General features: G+C 41.2%; 1 protein-coding gene across 4 annotated transcripts in view; it reads right to left on the reverse strand.

Moving 5' to 3' along the window:
• The window catches only part of taok3a (TAO kinase 3a), a 66,371-nt gene that overhangs the window by 14,569 nt on the left and 30,068 nt on the right, over window positions 1–21,734 (reverse strand). For all 4 annotated transcript variants that reach the window (XM_070963956.1, XM_070963957.1, XM_070963959.1 and 1 more), the window contains exons 3-13: window positions 17,492–17,749; window positions 13,673–13,744; window positions 12,903–13,004; window positions 12,515–12,560; window positions 11,229–11,325; window positions 10,678–10,791; window positions 9,316–9,407; window positions 9,004–9,097; window positions 6,431–6,512; window positions 2,798–2,965; window positions 1,131–1,328 (exon numbers count right to left, since the gene is read on the reverse strand). In XM_070963956.1, the coding sequence (XP_070820057.1) occupies window positions 1,131–1,328; window positions 2,798–2,965; window positions 6,431–6,512; window positions 9,004–9,097; window positions 9,316–9,407; window positions 10,678–10,791; window positions 11,229–11,325; window positions 12,515–12,560; window positions 12,903–13,004; window positions 13,673–13,744; window positions 17,492–17,623 (1,197 nt within the window). In that variant the 5' untranslated portion in view covers window positions 17,624–17,749. The remainder of the gene's footprint in view (window positions 1–1,130; window positions 1,329–2,797; window positions 2,966–6,430; window positions 6,513–9,003; window positions 9,098–9,315; window positions 9,408–10,677; window positions 10,792–11,228; window positions 11,326–12,514; window positions 12,561–12,902; window positions 13,005–13,672; window positions 13,745–17,491; window positions 17,750–21,734) is intronic.

Here is a 21,734-nt window from a genome sequence, read left to right on the forward strand (position 1 = left end):
ATGTCAGGCACTGCGTTGACCTGTGTGGACAATGTGTGTGTGTGTGTGTGTGTGTGTGTGTGTGTGTGTGTGTGTGTGTGTGTGTGTGTGTGTGTGTGTATGAGATGACAGAGCAGTCAGTGGGGAAATGGCGGGAAGTGTGTGCCACTTGCCGACATGTGTGCACAGCCTTTGTTCTCAAAGTGTGAACGGTGTCAGTGATGAACTTGAAGTGATCTGCCAAACAGTGAGGACTGTGTCGACGGTTTCCATGGTTTCAAAGGGGGTACGTCCTTTCATTTTCAGAGCGCACAGTTATTACCTCAGAAAGGAAGCGATTGTACAAACATGGTATTTGTTGATGCTAGCTGGACTAAGATTCTTACAAACCAACATACATTTTGGGAAAACTGTTACTGTGAGAGTGCGATTTGATCAAATCATATGAGATGACAGAAAGTCGTCCATGTCTGTCATCAGGTTTTAGCTCCAGGGGAATTTACTTTCACACGTGTTTATCTGTTTGTATCTATAGCTAAAGGACAACTCAAAAACCTGAATGGAAATTGAATTAGGAGGCTAGATATGGTGTGATGCTGTGATGCTCAACTTTCGTACCACAATCTTAGGTGCCTGTGGCTGCTCTCAGGGATATTAACCTTTCTTGGTGTCCTGAAGAGTCCGCTTTGGGTGTTGACCGCTCATTGGATTCATTATTGAAGCCGTGCGAGCTTTGATGATGTGTTCCTTCAATATTTTGTAGAATATTACACAGTGCTTTGTCTCTGCTGATCTGTTGTGGCAGCACAGTTTGGACAGGACTCAGACAGACTCCTCAGCACGAACTATAGACTCAATTACAAGTTTCCACCAACAGCAACACTTTAACGTTGCAGCATCACCATGAGTGGTGACTCTGTACTCTGCCAAAGTGTTCATTCATTCTGTGAAGTCCTATCTCTGCTTTTTTGTTTGGATGACATAACATGATTGGCCTCATCTCTTCAGACAAAAGATTTTGGGAACCACTAAGAACTGCTCACACTTCTTTCCACTTTCCACCTGGGGTTGGTGGTTTGGTGTGACCTTTCATCTGTCATCCAGCCCTAAATACTCATCACCACTCTCTAACCCTCACCCCTGATATTTACCTTCTTGGTGTGCGGGGAGGATTCCAGGGTGCTGCTGTAGTCCTGGGGGTGCATCATGGTCATGTCGGAGCAGCTGTCGTCCAGCACCTCCTGCATGCTGTTCACGCTGCTGCTCTGGCTGCCCGTGCTGACAGAGGTGCTGGGGATTGAGTGGTTGCTGCCCAGGCTGTTCATCTTACAGCTGGCTGCCTCACTGTCCTGCAAGTGAACATCCACACACCCATATTCATAAACACATGCTTCCTCAAATAACGCTCAGAGTCATAAAATTATAAACAGGTGTGAATACACACACACACAGAGCCCAGTGTCCTTCACCCCCAATATGTACAGGTCTCTCCAAATTGTATGAGAGTCAGAGTCATGCTAATTTGCCATTTAACCTCAAATTTTCAGATGTGTATATGTGTGTGTGTCTTTGTGAATGCACATTGCTCAAACTGAGATGTCGTCAGATGAGAAGGCCACTTGAGTGTGTGTACATGATAGATATTTGGGAATCAACCTGCACAGCTTTTAGGTGCAGCAGACAGTCCACTGTAAGAGGCTATGTTAGGATGTTAGATTCAGATTCCAGATTCCACATCTTCCTCTGAAACCACAAAACGAGGTTTGGGGCTGAAGGTTTTCTCAGTAAAGCCTTCAGCGGCGTCTTGTTGCAGTGAGGTCTGGTGGCTGCTCTGAATTGCTTCACATGGTGTAGGATGACACTACTGTGGCTGCTGCTGGCTGTCCGTGCCTGTTCATGCTGCCTCAGGCCAGGTCAACTAAGGAACATTTCATCTCAATGTCAGGCTACTGTGGCTGCAGGAGGGAGGCTCCTGTGGCTGTGCTATGAGCAGCCATCAACTGTATTCCTGTGTTTCATCCAACCATATTAGACATGACAAAACAGTAGTTAAAAGGGCCACTCTGGATAAAAGTAGAGCATCTGGTTGCTCCATCTTTGTACCATCTTGGGGTTTCATTAACATCACATCACTCTAAAGTGTATCATCACCAACCTTTATGGTGTGAATCTGAGCTCAAAGAGTCCTGCGTGTCGACTCAAAGTAAAACTCCCTCACGGCAGTGCAATACAAGTGCTAAATTACAATCAAAAAATGATACACTGCAGAAGAGTTGAAAAGAAAAGTCGATTAATTGATTGATCTTGAATTAATCTTGAAAATAATTGTCAGATTGAAAGTAAGAAATAGCATTAATTGAGCTATAGCTATAGCTATATGTAACATGTCCCTGCCTGACTGTTGATTGCTGCTTTTTAATTACCTGGCTGTTATCTATATTATCTCTTACTTTATCAATTGTTGTCTCAGATGGCTCTCATTTCCCTGTGAACATACACAGCCTGTGGACTTGTGCTGTTTTCTGTAATGTGTCTGTTTTATACAAACATTTCCCTTGTGATAGTAAAGATGATTAAATGTTGTTTTACACGAAACCCTTTAACAAATAAAAAAATGATGTCACACATCTCTTTGAGGTGAAAGTTGGAGAACTGTGAACAGAATTGAAATGGAGCCCAAACGGTTTCGTGTTTTTAACCTCTTGTTCTCCACTTGACTGTTTCAAATGCTACTCCTGACAAGCTCTCATCTCTGTACTGTTTTTTTTCCCAACAAGATACTGTACAATCAAACCCCCCTCATCCCTCTTCCTCCCACCTCCTCTTCCTCCTGGCTCTCTCCCATGGGCCCGTTGTGTTTCTCCTGGTAGAGGATCTTCTTCATTTTGCGGTACTGCAGATTGTCCAGCTCACGCACAGCATCCTTGGTCCTCTGGATGAGGTCAATGAGAATGCGTGGCGAGCGTTCCCGACGCACAAAGTCATGCTGGACAAAGGAGAAAAAGAGGAGAAGAAGAAGGTGAGTTAGTTGGGTCAGAAGTTATTTAAAGACGGATAGATTATTTAAAGATGGAATGATTGGTGTTAATTTTTTTTAAATGACATTTCTTATATAGTAGTAATATAATAGTAAATTGTTGATTTCAGGTAATGCTGATATATATATATACAGCATATAATGCTGATAAATGTCTGTGTGTTCTAGTAATTGTCTTTGTGTTTTCTTGCTTATAAAATATTTGCTACAAACTACACTACAATTAAAATCCATTTAATCTATCAATTTAAAAATGAATAGCAGAGAATAAACATTTAATCCAACAAACACAGTGGTGTTTACTGGAATGATGTAGGAAACTCACATGATATCAGATTAGCTATCATCTCATAACTGCAGCACCTTATAGATTTCACACAGCACATTACTGTTCTCAAAGATCACACTGTGTTTAAAGGGCATCAAATCTTACACCACCTTCTTTCACACAATGTATTATTTCAATGGGCACCACAAGTGTGATTATCACTAGAGGGCGCCTGTAGGTTGCTTAGCCCATCCAGGGAGTCCCAGCACTCTACATCCTCAAGTACACTGAACAAATGGGATCTGTGTAAGATTGTCCATGAAATCAATTTCTATAAACACTTGATCCTTTTCATTCCAATTACACAAAACTGGATTTGCCTTTGCACCAAGTTTATAACCGCTTCAATTACACTACATCAAGAAATAAAAACAATCAGTGACTAATGTGCTGATAAGGGAGGTTTCAAGTCTCTTCAGCTGGATTTTTTTTGGCCAATAAACTAAAATTACATTGAAATAGTACAACATTAAAATTACACATTAAATCAGGATGTCTTTATAATAACATGATTATTTAATTAGATTTTCTTACACAATTTTACACTAAACTGACTGGTGAAACCCATTTAGATCAGACTCCTAAGCTGAGACCAGTTCTACTGGAGGGATCCGACCTTTTAGTAATTTGATGGAGGTGTAATTTGGTGGGGTCGGGACATTACGCATTCATGTAACTATTTATTGTGTGTTACATAAACAGCAGGTCAGAGTGGGTGGGTGAGGCTGGTAGGGGTCGGCTAAGAATGAGGTGGCAAAGATGTTTTTTTTAAGTACGTTTTAGCAATGAACTAAGAATAAAAATAAAACAAAAACATCTCTCTAATACGCTTCCACCCACTCCTGCACGCACACATATTCACACCTCCTCTTAGTCACTCTCATTCATAAAATATTGTGTGCTAACATGGTTGAAATGTATGCAACCTCAGAGTACAGGACTAAAATATACATACTGTATTAAAATAAAGAAAAAAAATGTGGGTCTATTTCCAGCTCTCTTTCTTTGCACACCTTCCTGTCCATGTGACAGATGCTGGAGTAATGGGTTCGTCAGTTCACAGGGGAATGACATCATGCTCTGAAAATATAGATGAGTGGTTTGTCCTGTTTTCTGACGGACATACACCACAGTGTGGGTGGTCGGCCACCCCTGTCCCATCCAGCAGGGAGAAGTGATCTCCAGGATTCTTCCTCATTATGAGGTTAGTGCTAAGAAGGAGCGACAGCATTTTCACAGCAGCTTCAGTCCCTTCCCTGAATGTAAACGGTAGCCAGAAGCACTAATCCATCCTCAGAGATTTACTCCGTTAGGTATCAATTTGTGATCCATCTCGTTTCTGCTATAATCACAGCAGCAGTAGTAACAATCCCTAGAGAGCATGCCTAACATGCTTAATGTATTAAAAGGAATTGTCCAACACTTTGAGAAACGTGCTTATTCTCTTTCTGCCAAGAGTTGAGAAGAGAGAAGAGAGGTGAGAAGATGGACACCATTCAAGTATGTGCTCAAGGGAGTATTTTTGCTTAAACAGTGGCTTCTTATGGGAGGAGGTCACTGTGACGTTATGATTTCATTATAAATATAATTACCATTACTCTCAATGAGGTATACAGAGAGAGAGCGTGTTTAACCTGAAGCCAGTGACAGCTCAAGGCCCCCAGATTAGTGACCTGATTTCCCCTTTAAAGAGCTTGGAGGGGCATGTGCCTGTCTGCGTGTCTGCATGTATGTGTGTGTGTGTGTGTGTGTGTGTGTGTGTGTGTGTGTGTGTGTGTGTGTGTGTGTTTGTGTGTGCGCGCTCTACAAGAAAGAGTGATTATATGTGTGTGTGTGTGTGTGTGTGTGTGTGTGTGTGTGTGTGTGTGTGTGTGTGTGTGTGTGTGTCTGAGAAGAGAAAGTGGGGTATTAGTCATAAGCTAACACCCCACCCCCCAAGCTCTTTACTATAAAGCAGCCCCTTCGACACTGATCCAAAGTCTGTTTGGTACTTATCCCTCTTTAATGGTTTTTTTGGCCAGGATTTGGGTCAGGGGTGTTGGGTGTAGTGAATTCCAGTCTAAACTTTGATCATATCTAGACGTCATTCCAGAGCCCCTTGTTTAACTGCTACCTAACCTCACATCTTCCTCCTCATCCTCCCTAAGGTGAGCCAGGTGTGAAAACTCCTGCTCAAGCTCCCACACTGTTGAGCGTGATCACCGAGAACATAAAACTCTTAGCGGACCAATAGGATTACCTGTTGGTTACACAAACAAAAAGATCAACTCCTCAATTACAGGAAAACACAATGATCATACACAGATTAATGCAGTGTAAGTTCAGTGTATTTTTGTGGGGTGCTGCTGGGCAGGATGATTTAAAAATGCCATTGTAAAGGCCTGCCTTGCAGCTGCATTTCACTTTTAAATTTAATGGAAGGACTTTGCCTTTTATTTGATGGATGACACTGGAGAGCGACAGCAAAGTACTACTATGACAAGGTCCACGTTTTCGAACCTTTCGAAAGGTCCAACTAGGTGGACGCCAGAATAAGATATTTTCTTATATATAAAAAAGTTTAAAAAGTAAAATAGGCATAAACCATGAACTCTAATGTCCTGGTCCATGGACAGCTGGGGACCTTTGTTGCACGTCCTTCCATCTCTCTTTCCCCTTATTTCCTGTCATCTCTCTACTTTCTAACCATTAATAAAGGCATGAAATACTTTGAAAAAGGGTCAATAATTGTCACTACTGACACTGACACTAATAACTGTTTAAAAACCCACACCAGCTGGACCTAATCAAAGGACTGACGTGAAAGCACAGTTTCACACACACAAACACACAGTTCTATGGAGCCCATAATGACCATGGCTACAAGGCGCAGCACAGGAGGAGTTACAGTAGAGAAAAAAAAAGGAAAACGAATAAGCCATTCTCAGTGGGGTGCTTGATTCCTGTGCATGAAGCAGACACTGTGTATAGGCTTGCATATTAGAGAGCCATGGGTGGGTGGGAATGACTCATCCGTATGGCTCAGGGACTGACTGAGACAGGAAGTGAGGTCACAGCTGGAGGGATTACAGAGGAAGCCCACTCACTCGTAGCAGCTCCCCTGATGAGGGTCTGTCCTGAGGAATTTTCAGTAGGCAGTAGTCGACAAAGCTCCGGAAGGGGTCAGACCTGGGTAAAGAGGACAGTGAGATGGAGGTCAATGATTCCTCTTCTCCAACACATTTAAATCAGAGTAACTTAAGCAGAAATAGAAATGACAATCTAATGATAAGCTGCCTTCAGACACACCTACTGTACTTACTGTCAATGAATGTTTAATGTGATGAGTAATCTCTTCTTCTGTTGTGCTGTGTTTACCATATTAATGAATTAAACCAGATCCATCCAATGTAATCTCTTAGTGTAGCCCCATATATCAACCATATATGGATTATGTAAATATGTGGAGCAATAAAAATATAGGCCACTGGAGCTGTGGAACACCGTGCCACTGACTCTGATCTAAAAATATGCTCATGATTACACAGTGCATGTAACACTGTGTCTATGGGTTGCTGCGATAGGTCATTAAGATAAAGCAGACTGTGGTGCTATTTTAAGATTTTGATAGTCAGTATGTACATTTAGGGTCATTATAAGGCCAGTAAGTGCAAATATCCACCACAACATCTATATCTGACATCCTCTATGGTTAGCCAAGGTCCATCAGCTCACTTGTATGTCATTGTATGTACAATGTGGGCTTGTGTACTGAAGTTACACTACGGAGCTCGTGTCTCTACTAGTCTCATCTGGCGGGATGTTGCTTACGCCTTGGGCTGCTGGAGCTCATCCAAAAATACCACAATTCTGTGCCGCCCAACACAATCCCTCGCCTCAGCATGATGCTACAAGCCAACGCTAATTTTACAACAGGGCTTCTCCATGCGAAGTCATGGGCAACAAATTTTATCTTAAAAGACTTCCCCTGCCTCCTGTTTCTGATGACATGCTCTTCTGTGAGAGCCCACAATGCATGTTGTCTTTTAAGGTGTAAAAATGTTGGGTGGAAGACACACGAAGGCCACTGATGCCTTCAGGCTGGTCTGATGCAGGTAAAGAGCAACGTTCAGCTTCGTGCCTCAGCTGTGCAGGAGATGCAGATTCTTACAAGGGGCAAACACAGACACGATTCTGCATGCTTAGGGCTGCACACTTCACTTTCATACCACTGTGGCGATAGCATGGAAGAAGTGTACAAAGGTAAATTACAGGGAGAATGTCAAACATAGGGTTAATATTTGATGAGTTTTGGTTTGCCTGTGAGTGTGAGCAGTGGCTACAGGAGAACGTTGAAATATTTGCTGCATTGCTAATTTCCTGCTAGCACCCTTTTACATCTTTTTTTTTTGCCAAATTAGATTGGTCATTCCTCCATAGATACTGCACATGCTGATAAATATTTATCCTCTTTTCTGCTGTGCCAACATTTACCTCATTTCCTACTAAGTCCCTCCTTTGCCTCCACATCTCCACGTTATGCAAGCTCATATTGAGAACATGTGCATTTAAATTAATTATGAGGTTACAAGTATGGTATATAATGTATATTTATGTGCATATTGAGTAATTATCTATGAGCTAACATGAAGGACACTGCACGTGTGCATGGAGTATTTAGTTGGTTGAGAATATATAACATGAAATAGCCAGTCTATGGTGGCTAGCATATAGTAAGTGTTAGCATTCATGCTGTAGCTAGCCCAAAAAGTCGTTTACTGTATAAAGTGAATGAACACCCATGATGCTATAGCTATGTGTTTTTGACACAACAAATTAAGAACAGAACAAACCTGTTTTATTTCTTTACCTAACAAATACAGAGGTGATCTGTATCAGCAGAAATCAATATTTTCACATATATTTTCTTAATCAATAACATTTCATGATGATACCCAGTAGCACAACTCATTCTAACAGAACAAAGGAGTTATACTGTGGGTGAGATGCTGCTGCAAAGACACGGCAAAGGGCTGTTTAAAACCTGCTGGCCTAAATTTAATTGCATAAAGTTTTTTGATGTCTAGAAGGACAGTCTCCAGAGAATCTATTAGAATCTACAGTCATAAGCTGTGAGGCTGAGCGCAGAATTACCTCTGTGTACAAAGAAGCATCCCAGTTAGTATGGCAAACACACACAAAAAATGTGAGTTTTAACGACTAGAATAACAGAATAATCACACTGCTTTTGTTTTGATGTTGATATACATTATAATATGCCTTACAGCCCAGCAAGAATGCTGTGGGTAATTATACAGTATTTCTGTGGTAGAGGTTTCGCAGGTAATTACATAAGAGACTTAAGAGTGTGACCTTGTACAAGGCCTGTCGCAGGTATCAGAGGTCGTGCAGATTAACACAGGGATGTCTTACTCTGACTGAGCCCAGATCGGACTGGGCTTTAATATTCACAGCTGATTGGAAGTACTGTATCAGTAGTTTCACTGGACTTTTTTGGTTTGAGGATATAAAACTTTCTGGGATGTTGCGGTGCCTTTGTTTGACTGATCACATACTGGACAGCGTTCTGCAAAGGCAATGCTTTTTTAATCAAAAGCATTAAAAAAGAAAATGAAAAATAAGACTGAAAGGTAGGATTTGGGAGGTGTTTTCAACTCACCACTCATTGGACTGTAGCGTGGGAGAGTCGTTCTGTGCGATGTGATATAAGGCACTCATGGCATTCATGTTGAACAAGGGGGGTTTACGCTCCGCTGAAATTAGAAAAGATAAGAGTCAGAGATGAGTGGATAAGAGTGAAAATTTTATTTATCACTAATCAGTTTCTCCTTGAATGGGGCAGATTCAAAGTCTCAAAAGCACACAGGAACAAATAAAATGTTTTTATTGTCCTCCGTTTTAATCATCTTAAATCTGGGACTGTATGGGCTTAGAAAAGCCTTCTTTGACCAGTAGGTTGATGGATGCTCACCAAGTTCAATACAGGTGATCCCCAGGGACCAGATGTCCACTTTCCCCTCGTACTGACCCTCGTCCATGGCTAGGATCACTTCTGGGGCCATCCTGGGGACAGAGCGATGCACATGCAAATGCTCACACAGAGTTTATTAAGTATGGGGGAAAAATCCATGAAAATGTTATAATCTGGTAAGCCTCTCAGAGCCTTTAAAGACTCTGGTATGCTGTGATGGCAGCTCAGTTTTTGGAATATATGTGTGTTTCTGTAAATGTAGTGTGACACTGTGTGTGTGTGTGTGTGTGTGTGTGTGTGTGTGTGTGTGTGTGTGTGTGTGTGTGTGTGTATGTGTGTGTGTGTGTGTCTGTGAGAATTTGACATGACGAGCGAGACAAAGTTGTGTACTACTGGCTTTTGGCATCATGAGAGTCCATCACTGGTCTATCTGTTTATGTGATGATGTTCATTCACCATCAAAGCCGCGTGAAGTGTGTGTGAGTGATGGTGGGTAAGGTAGACCTGATGCTTTCTACATAAGAGGCAAACTACAGAGGACATTACAGCAGCTTCAGTAACAACACATAAGAGATAGACTGCCCTGATGTCTGAAAAGGTTGTCCTTTTCAGACATGGAATATGTAACATTGCTGGCCTCATCAAGCTGTTAAAGTGCTGTCTTTCTGTCATTCAGACAAACAGTTTAAATATATCTTCTTTTCAGATATGACAGGACTATTACAGAAAGAGCCACAATGCTAGCACAATATCTGGCAGAGGGAGAGCAGCGGTGGGTTGAAAACTAATGATATGAATGAGGAAATGTGTTGTCACTTCTCTCAAAAGGCTACAACAATGAGGACCATCTTTAGCGAGGCATGTTCACCCCTCTTCTCTCCAAAATTAAATTTCTCCTGACCTTCATCATTTATTATTTTTATGAGGTCTGACCTAAAATTGCTGTTATGACTTTATGTAGATGTGACCCAGGTGTTTATTCGGACCAACGTACAAAATAGCCATCACATTTATCTAATGTGGAGCATGTCTGAGAAGGATTCTAGATTAATACATGTCTGTGTGCCAAACAAAAATTCCTATAATCTAAGAGCTTGTCTTCAGCAGTCAAATTTCAAAAATCATTGACAGCGAGGTGGCAACAACATGAAGAACTCTCACACTGCAACAACAAACAAAAAAGGCAAAGAAGGAGCTAACTCATGCAAAACAATGTGGAATTTCTATGCAAAAGCAAACAGACACAGAAGAAATCATCAAAATAAATAACAAAAATATTCCAGTTCATGTCAATCTTCTCAGTACAACTTGTCCTGTGTTGTGCTCCATCATATGTCTATGTCTTGTCTTGTGTATACTGACCAGTAAGGTGTTCCCACAAAGGAGTTGGCAGGTGAGGCAATGGAGGCAGAGCCAAAGTCAGCCAGTTTGACCTGACCCAGCTCAGTCAGCAGGATGTTACCAGCTTTCACATCTCTGGATGGGGAGAGGGGGATGAAGAGAGTGAGCTTATGAAGAGAACATGTAGGTGCAGAAGCCAAGAGAAAATGCATCAGTTCCAAGGATCTATTATGTATTATGCTTTTTCCTCCATTTTTAAACACTGGTGACTGGTGTGGTATATTTATATATGGCATGCATTCATTTTAATGGGGGGTTTTATGTCATGTGATGACACAGTAAAAATGATTCATCTGGCACCATGGTTGGATGCCTATCATATTTGTCTGCAATAAATGAAAATATATATTGAAGAAGGATGAGTAAAGTACTTGAGGTTTTTACATCTTAATTAGTTAACAGTGCAATAAAGGGAGAACATGGACGTCTCACCTCATCTTATCATGTTTTTGCTAAAGTCATAGCATGTTCCTGCTGGGAAATGTCTGGATTGAGGAAACAGACTGACTCACCTGTGAATCATATTATGGGAATGTAAGTAAGCCAGTCCTAGCAAGGCACCGTGGGTAATGGCAGCAATTTCCATCTCTTGGAGCGGTTTCTTATGAACTTAGGGAGAAAGGAGTATCGTGGAAATGAGTAGGAACCTTCTAAAAACTTCAGTTATACAATAATGAACTACTACAGTTCTACACAAAGACCTACAGAACAAACAAAGCTTCTAAATAAAGCATCTGTGTATAGTTCATGCCTGATCTAGTAAAATAACTGAACCAATCTGTCCTACTGATATGGCAACAAAAAAGTCCTCTCTTGGCGTCTACCATATGGATAACATGTATGAAAAGTTGTGATACAGGCTCCTAAGATGGCTCTCTGTGGACCATTGCAGTGACAGAAAGACTACATGACAAGGCAAAGGTCACAGCAGAAGTATGACTGATAAAGGCAAAAGTCTAAAAAAAACAGGCTGGGTCCAACTGTCGTGACTGCGTATCTAATCAGCGATGTGTACACACATAGGCACTTAAAATAACACAGGTTCATTCAGGTCAGGAATGCTCAGAGGGTAAACAGTGAAGGAGGAAAGGAAAATGCTCTTCAATCTTTCTGTATATAAATCAAATGAATCAAAGTGCTCAATGTAACATCACAGGACAGACCATATAACCACATGAAATTCAGTTATGAGCAAATAGATTCTACATTTGCCTTTATATTTGTATCATCTTGCTCCAAGGACTGTTTCGTGGATATTGCTGCTGTGACCGATGCTAAACACACTTTCACATCAAGCATGTGTGAAGCATGTGTACATGATAACCAAATAACCACCGGAAACACAACATGAGGTTTTAAGAAATCAATGCAGGTAGTTCCTCATATCTAGAAAGTAGAGCAAAACCTCATGAACATACATACAGTCATCTGGACTGATGTTCATATTCAGCTACCTAGCCAAATAGAAGGAAAATGAGATGAAGAATACAGAATACAGTCTTCTGCAGTCAACTACACCTACAGGTGTAAGCTACTTGTAGGTTAATGAGCCTTGTTTTAAAAGTCCTATCTCATGCAGAGTTGAGCAATGCGAACCAAAACCAAAATTACTGTAAACTTACAGCTGAATATGGGGAGAATTTTCTTAAACCTAGCAGAGAATACAAGCCACCTGGCTATAGGAAGGCTTCTTTCATCTCCTTGGCCGCATCACTACCTCAAACTGGTCTGACTTCAGTCACATGCTATGAGATCTTTAAAGGAGGAGTTTGGCATTTTGAGAATTAAATACACTTACCCTCTAGTAAATCTGATGCAGAGCCCAGGCAGTACTCCATCACCAGCTGAAACAGAATAGAGTTACAGCTGAGTAACCAATCATTCACATGGCATGTGATCATAAAATATCCTGGTACACAGCTTCAGGTCAGGTCAACTGAAAACTCGTGAAGTTGCTCCAAATTGTTTTTGATTGTTAAATTATGATGTCTGCAATGGAAGTGCCACTGATTACAACACATGCAGAGAAACAGAAGTAGGTAGAGGGAAAACAGTCAGAAAGAGACTAAAAGAAAGATAAAGAGGAAAAGGATCAGACAAAATAGAATGGGAAGGAAAAGATAAATTAACAATGTTGCTAGACTGACACAAAGGAGGGAACAGGACAAAAAGAAGGATCCACTCACCCAGGCAGTGTTGTCTTTTAAGTAGCAGCCTTTGTACTCAATTGTGTTTGGGTGTCGCAGCTGTCCCAAAAACTTGACCTCCTTAATGATGTCCTGCCACTTCTGGCAAAAACAAATCCAGACACACAGATGGTTACATACGACAGGTAGACTCACAGTTACACACATTGCTGTGACACTGATTGCAATGCTGCAGCTGGCCTCACTGTAGTCACCACTCACACAGGTATCATGACTTTTTTATATCTGTTACCACTATGGACAAACAGACAGGAACGTCTCTTAATAGCACTGCACCAACATAAACATTTAACAGTGATAAAAAGGCTCAGTTAGTTAGGAACAGTGTGACAATGTCATGCAAGAGCCCTCAGATAAAACCATCACTCGTGGGTTTATAAAAAGAAAGTTTCCAAAAGAGACAGTGATGTGGGCTTGTGAAGTAGATGCTGTGACCACATAGGACACCTTCTGAAATACGCTTGTGCGTAAACCTTTTCAGTGGTTTGTTTTAGATGGTGAGTAATTATACTGATTTTTGCTCCTTTAGAATAATTACCCACCACAAACAAGACATCTGACTGTCTTACAAGCTTCTGTCATGCTTTGGGTGAATATCATTAGACAATGCATTTTGCATTTAGAGCTCTTGCTTTCACCGTTACTAGATTTGTGCCAAGGCAAGAGAGAATAAATGTTACCTTGAGTTTGAGATATGGTTCAGAGACACAATGACTAAATTGTAGTAATGCATTTACAGTGGCACCTACTTCAGTAGTCTGCTTGCCATTATAGGACATCTTTTTGATGGCCACCACTTCGTTGGAGTAGGAGTTACGTGCCTGGAGAAGAAAACCAGATATCAGATACTAGTTAAGTCTTGAAATTTGAGGTCTAAACAATTATAGATAGACAATTGTCACAAACACACATACAGTAATCCTCTCAGAGGACATCACAGGACTTTTTTTTGGTCCACTGGACATCACACTATAAAAGGAACCCTGCATCAATTAGAGACTGACACATGTTGATATAACACAATAGAAAGAGGTAACACTCTTTAATGGTTGTATAAAATTACTTTAGCACGGTCCAGATTCCTGAGCTTTCTCTTAAAAAAATTAAATCTTCGCATTAAGTTTCACACATTTTTACAAAAGCATCAAATGCGGTATGGAACTGAATTGAAAAGAAACAAATTTTCATTGGACTAATTTTATAGGCACCACATAAACATTTAATAAATTAAATTCTAACATACTACACAGTAGTTGTATTTAGACAGATGGGCATGTCAATGTTTTTTAATGTAGAGTGTTTGTCAACAAAGACTATATTATAAAGACATACATTATTACAACTGTGTTTTACTATATTATCTGTCATTATGTTTATACACCAGCCTTTGTTCACTCGCTCACAGAAGGAGTTAAAATTGTTAAAAAAGTGTATCAATAAACACTGATATCTGCTTACAAGTACACTATAGTGTGCTATAAACAATTTACACGTCCATATACTACTTATGAATGGTAAATAGAGGGTTAAAGTAAACCGTTACCAAATCATGTAATGTCTTAAGGTGAGTCGGAGATGAGCCAGATAAATTCAATGCATGGAAAACATCACAAAGCACGTACACAGCAGTACATCCCCAGAAGAGTGATAAGGCAGTAATAGATTCTCTCATTTGAATTTAAACAAATTTTCGCCTGATGAAAGCACTCAACAGTGCGATTAGGGGAAGTCTGTAGGTAAAGGACGAGGTTATTCTGTAGCTACTGCAAGTGTTTGAGTTGTCTGCACATCCACATGAACCCGTGGTGTTAACCTCAAAAAGCATTTGGCCTTATGGACAGCTACACTGCAGCTTAAGCCTTATCTCGGCTTCATCCCACTTACAAATGAATGGGAATTTCATGTTGAGATTCAAACGGAATTACAGTAACAGCAGGCAACATTATTCCCATTTGACTTTTTTCAGATTGATTTGATCCCTATGATTGTCAGTTCACGCATTATAGTTGTTCCCTTTGGTGAAGTGTATAGATAGATAACTATAGAGAAGAGGGAAAAAAAAAATCATGTAACACTGAAATATTGAAATACATCCAGGCTAATTGCCATTGCAGATGTATCAATAATTACAAGAGGCTAATTCATTCATCCATTCATTCAACCTACACTATAGTGGTGTGTGTTCAAAGGCCTGGCTGATGAGCCTGCATATTCAGCAAAGGGAATTCTCCTTGTTCTCCTCTATAATGGAGTTCCTCCTTTGTCTTGACATGCATTAGATATGAATGCACATACAACTGCACACTATTCTTTCACTATGCATGCGTATGCAGCAATAACCTTGAGAATATGCATGCACTTGCAGAGACAGCCAATGTATTTTTCCCCTTTCTCATGCATTTAACCTGCAGCTATATTTTTACAGTATTAATATTTCAAACATTTATTTCTTTAATGTTAGACTATACAACTAAACTTTAGCGTTGTAAAAACACAGCTAATGGCCTGGGGTAGCTCAGTGCAACAAGGACCCTTGTTTTGAAGGTGCTAGCATGTTCTTCCAAAGTTTCCATCAGTTTCTTGGGTCTTTTGAGTTTTTTCCCCACAGTGAATCGGATTTTTTTCTAAAAATGTATGTGTCCTCTGATTGATAGAAATGTTAATACACTCATGTGAGTCCAACACTTATTAGCAATAAGCTTAATAAGCAGCAGCAAGTGATTTGCAGCCCTTTTCTTTTGAGTGTCACCTACATGCTACCCTGTCCTTTGGATGGCTATTGGAAGCATGTGCAGCATGAGATGAAGACTGCAGAAACTACTCAGGGGTGAATATTTTTTCTGTATAAATAAATAACTAATCACTGTTTATGACAATTGAAGTTGATCAACTACAGAAAAGGCAATAAAAGAGAGTGGATTAAATCAGGTCTACTGATGAAACTAAGCATGCTTTTAAGTATGGTTAGTATTAGTATTAACAATGCAGCAATTTACACAGCATTTCTTTTTTGTGTGTTTTTGTTATACTATCATGATAATCAAGGTCATTGTGATATTTGCTTTATACAGACATGTATCCTCTTACGTTTGTTCAGTCAGTTCAGTATTCAAACACTGAAGAAAATTTATATCTTTATCAGGGGTAAAAAGCCATGGACTACTTTCACAAGAGCTGCTCTGGCTAACAGCTAAAGCTAGCAGTGTACCAGTTGTAATGCGGACAGCATAAGTGTGTCAGTGAGCACAGCGCTGGCATCAGGGCAGGATTTAGACACACACTGGAGCCTGTTAGCCAGACGGACAAGGGCAAGAGGACTACTACTGGTGTATTGGGGTTGTGTGTGTGTGTGTGTGTGTGTGTGTGTGTGTGTGTGTGTGTGTGTGTGTGCGTGTGTGTGTGTGTGTGTGTGTGTGTGTGTGTGTGTGTGTGTGTGTGTGTATGTGCAAATGACATGGGATAGAAGAGCATGGTAAAGCCCTGCCAGCCAAGAAAATCCTGCCCCACTATCGACAGCTTCTCCTTTTCTATACCAAGAAAACAGCTGTCTTAGGAGGGAGGGAGGAGGCTTATTGCCCCCAGCCCTGCATCTGGAACAGAGGAGAGGAGAGGAGAGGAGAGGAGAGGAGAGGAGAGGAGAGGAGAGGAGAGGAGAGGAGAGGAGAGGAGAGGAGAGGAGAGGAGAGGAGAGGACTGAAGAGCAGAGCAGAAGAAATGAAGGGAGAGCAGAGAGATGCAGCATGGTTTCAACCCCCCCTCCATGCAGCTTTAGAATCAAAGGCTTGATGAGTAATTAGTGATGATGAGATTAATAAGAAAGGCTACAGAGAAAGTGCTGAGAGGAAATCTGTCTTCACTTAACTGCATTCAAAGAGCCCAGAATGTTGCAGGCTACACTTGCAACGTGTACAAATCAGAGAATCGACAAATAAATCGTTTCTGTAGGGTAACTAGTTAATAAATAAATCCAAGCTATATTGGTGTTTTAACAATTGTCATGTGGGAAAGGAGTGTCTTGATTGATCGTAATATGACTTCTTAAATGGTCCAGTCCCTTGTTCACATGCTGTGCTACTTTCTGAACTATAACACTCAAGCTAAACGAACAACCAATAAAATCTACCACCAACTGCATCTTTCTCATTTTACTCCCATAAGCCAATGACTTTTAAAACTTCTGAATACGTTCAAATCATATTTAATTGATAAACTTTGAAACTCTATCTGAACAGACTTGCAATTCTGTCAAATGGTGTTGAATATGTGGTTGAGTATGACTCAATACAAAAAGATATGTTTGACACCGAGGCAAATACCTCTGAAAAACTATTCTGATTCCAAGAGTGTCACCTGAAATGTCCTGGTAATATGGCCATGACAACAGTTTGAAGACCATTTCATATACAATCCAGCCAAAAATCTCTGCAAAATCAATTCAACGGAGGACATTTGTGGAGCCATTCATTTCCAGTTTTGATAAAATCCTTCAATCTGCGTTCAAAACTCCTTCAAGTAACTAAAATGACCTGTGGAAGCCAAATGACGCAAAACTGTGACCGTGCACTTACAAAGTAGACGGCCCCGAAGCTGCCATGTCCGATCTCATGCAGGTCACAGAAGACGTCCTCGGGATCATCTTTGAAGAAGAGGTCGGCCAGTTCAGGGTCCTTTGGCACCCCTTTCCGTGTGGACGACGGCATTATGGGCTGGACATGGGCTAGGCGCTGGGGACCACGCTCACATACACACTACTGCCGCTGCTGCTGCTGCTGCTGCTGCTACGGCCACCAGATGTCCACGACGGGCCCGGCATTGGCCAACTTGACCTGGGAAACAGAACAGTGAAGAAAATGATGAGCTGACTACATGTTTTTGGGTAGCACAAGATTGTGACATTTGTTTCCATCATGCTAATTATGCAGATCCTAAATTTGACACTAACAAAACAGATCACTTCCTGTGTGCAAGAGAATTGTATTACCTATAACTGTTTTACTTGACCCAAGTAAGCAAATATCAAAACCTCTGAAGAGGATATAAATTGCTATCAATATAATCTGTGTCATCTGAATTGCTATGTATTTAAAGTGAAAAAATACCAGCTAAAGCATTAAATTACACTGACACACACACAACTTAATTTGGTCATTGATAGATTGTTTGATCCAATCTTACTTCACAGTCCCTTCAAAGAAAAAGAAAGAATATCTACATTTGTGTGTGTGCGTGTGTGTGTCTTTCTGTGAGTATTTGCATTTGTGTGTCTCATGGACAGCTGATAGGTGATAAGGCAGGAAAAAGACAGTCATGATGATGGCTAGCTGTCTAGTCCTGCTGCTCATCCAAGTCACAGTCACACTTGCTCACGTAAACATGCGGGCACGCACACACACGCGCATGCACGCACGCACGCACACACACACACACACACACACACACACACACACACACACACACGCACACACACTTGACAGCTGAAGCTGAGTCACTGATGCATCATTTCCACACATGCACAGAGTGTAACAGTTGCCTGTGTGCGTGCAGACAAACACACTAACACTAAATGTTTTGTATCACAAGGCTGCAGCCAGGCCGTCAAGCGTGTACGCATCCTGGACACCCTGCTCCAGTTAGCCTCGCTGCACATGCATCACACACTCATCTCTTGTGCTCTCTCTCATTCTCTCTCTTTCTCTTTTTCTGTCTACCATGAAATCTTGGTGCACATCAGCCAGATGCAGCAAGAAAATCTGGCTCCAAAGGCCAACTCCACACAGAGCAAGCTGACATACAGGCAGAGGCAGCAAGACACACAGAAACATAGGCCAAGACACTAAGCATCAGCATCACCCTAATCCCCTGCTCTTAAAGGGATCTAAACCATCACACCCACTCCAAAAATATCAGTCTTAAAGGCAAAGTCCTGTGCCTTCTGTTCCATGGAACCGTCTGCATAAAGATGGCAGCCTTGAAGATTTTGCAGGGTGAGGGGGATACTTTAGGTATGTGATTTTAAGGCTGCACTATTTAATTGAGGAACCTGAACAATGACATCAGTGGGGGTATCTCGGCATGATTTTTCTCCCGATCTCAATGTGACAGTTGTAGCTTGCTATAAATAACTGCACATTGCATTATGATTGGAAAATCCAACCAATACAATATAAAACAATATTTCTCTGTAACAAAATCACAAACTTTACCAAAAAGTTGTAAAATAGGGGAGGTACACAGCACTCAAGGTCTCAAGTATGGCCCCAAGGTTCAGCATCACTGTCCTCTCAATAACATTAGGCCAAGGCAGGCGTAAGCCAAGAGATCGTGGTTACTTGTTACCTTGTCAAATCGAGGTGATATATATATAACTTTGGAAAATACTGATCCAAACAGCTTTATGATGGCAGTGAGAGGATGATGAGCACTGACTATATACTGCAATTAGGGATTTATGTATTTAAAGCAGCATGCCTGCAAGGTAAAGGAAAGCTGCCTCTTCTTCTTGTGTACATGGAAAGGTCCAATGAAGCACCATGCCAACCTGCTGCTATCCACAAAGCTGCTATAACATAACAACTCAGAATTAGTTCAGGCAGCCAGTTGTACTGTAGCCTGACTAAAGTCAATTTCATGGTATTAAGCTTTGATTTCTCTCTAAGAACGTCCCAGAACATGCTTGGAAACCACTGTAGGATTGTAACATGGTGCAGGCACCGTGTCAGTTTACCTGCTTACATAATGTGAAAGATCACATATACAGGCTTACATGCTTAGTGCCTAAAGGCATCTCTTGGTCACTGAGGCATTTTTGAGAGGCATGAAACTCTCATCTGAGACCTCCACATCTGTGGTAGAGGTGTGACAAATGATGAATTAACACGAGAATACAGCAGAGCAAACATACAACCTGTAGGCTGCGGATATACTGTTCACAGTGACTAGCAGTTGAATTAAAAACACTTAGTTACACTGCTTTTAAGTATTAGGCTTTGTGCCTGTCAAGCTTTCATTAGATGTGCTGCATAATCCTGGTTTTTGAGATATCTGATCAGTGAACTTCTGTAGCACTGAAAGCTGTAAATTAGCCATCAGTACTCTGTTGTTTTATTTATGTTCTAGTTAAATTAATTCAAACACAGTGCCAATGCAATAATCTACACATTCGACGAAGTAGGCCTCGCAAGAAAACCATGCAGTGTCTCTGTATGTGACTGTTTATGCCTACATCTTTGTGTATTTATGTGTGCTTGTGTGTGTGTTTTCTATCATTTTACCTACGATATGAACTTGTGTGTCTGTGCGTGTCAGTGAATCTGTGTATGTGTCTGTGTGTCTCCTGGTTGCATCAGCCCTGTCTGTCTCTCATCTCTCCTGCTTCAGCTCTCTAGATAGCTACTGAAATAAAGCCTGGCACCCCACACCCCCATCAAAAACACCCCCCCAGCTCGGGCACATATGCACACATACATGCACTCACACAAACAAGTGAAGTCAAGAAAGAAAAGGTTACAAAATAATAGAGAAGAACAAAAATTGGGGAAAGTGGGAGTAAGAAGACTGGGGAGAGAGAGAAAGACAAGACAGACAGACAGCCAGACATGTCAAATGAGATGCAGTGAGCAGTTCTACCCCATGTGAAAGAAGATCTAAACCACAATGACGGAAGGAGTCAGCGGGTAAGCAAAAGACATAAAAATGGAACAAATGAACGCTGAAGTCATGTGATCTCTCTGGAGACTCTGCACACCTCCCTCTCACCCTCTTTTCCACTTTTTCTCATCCTCCTCCTCCTCCTCCTCCTCCTCTCCTCGAAGATGTGTGAAGTGATGCAACTTGGCAACAACAGGTTGTAACACGGGGGGGCTTGGTAAAGCTGTTACTATACCGGCAAAGCCTAGTGTTTAGACGGTTTGCTGTGTGTGTGTGTGTGTGTGTGTGTGTGTGTGTGTGTGTGTGTGTGTGTGTGTGTGAGTGGCTACTGTGCATCTATGAATGGTATTGTGCTGAGAGAGAGCTGATTAGGCAAATGGCTTAGACAGATTAAATGCTTGGTGTGTGTGAATTCTTTACTACATGTGCACTACACACCACTGCATGACACTGTACTTATGTGCAGGTGTGCATTAGTGTGTATGTGCAGGAATAATGAGTGCCTTGCATGCATGGAATGCTGTGTGAGTGAATAAATGAGATTGCGTGTCTATGGGTTACTGTGGAGGTGGATAATGGTGCTAAAACACTTGCAATATACAATAAACTATATATCATAAAAACAATTATGTGTAAAAGAGATTATACGGTTTACGCTAATCTGGTTTGGACTCACACACACACGCACGCACGCACGCACGCACGCACGCACGCACGCACGCACGCACGCACGCACGCACGCACGCACGCACGCACACCTGAAAACAATTTAGGATTCAAAATCTTTAGAGGAACCATATAAAGTGTTTTTGCACTGAATGTTTTGACAATTTCTAGGCCAAGAAAATTCACAACATAACATGAACTTTGTGTTTTACCCCTGCATTATATTTGGGGAAGAAAAACAATAAACAGTGAGTGACTCAACAGCGACTGGCTGATATCCAATATTCCACGCAGGCCAGTACAATCCACCTCAAGTCAGTTAACACAACCTAAATAGATAAAGATATAAAGCACTTATTCTGGGATTTATCTGATGGTTGTATCTATACATGACCACATGCAAGCATACATGTGTTAAATTTGGGCCAAAGTTGAACATGCATACACAAGAAATACACAAACAGAGACACACATCCTACTGTACACCCTCCCACCCCC

Source organism: Chaetodon trifascialis, chromosome 6 (genome assembly GCF_039877785.1).
Source record: "Chaetodon trifascialis isolate fChaTrf1 chromosome 6, fChaTrf1.hap1, whole genome shotgun sequence".
Taxonomy (NCBI): Eukaryota; Metazoa; Chordata; class Actinopteri; order Chaetodontiformes; family Chaetodontidae; genus Chaetodon; species Chaetodon trifascialis.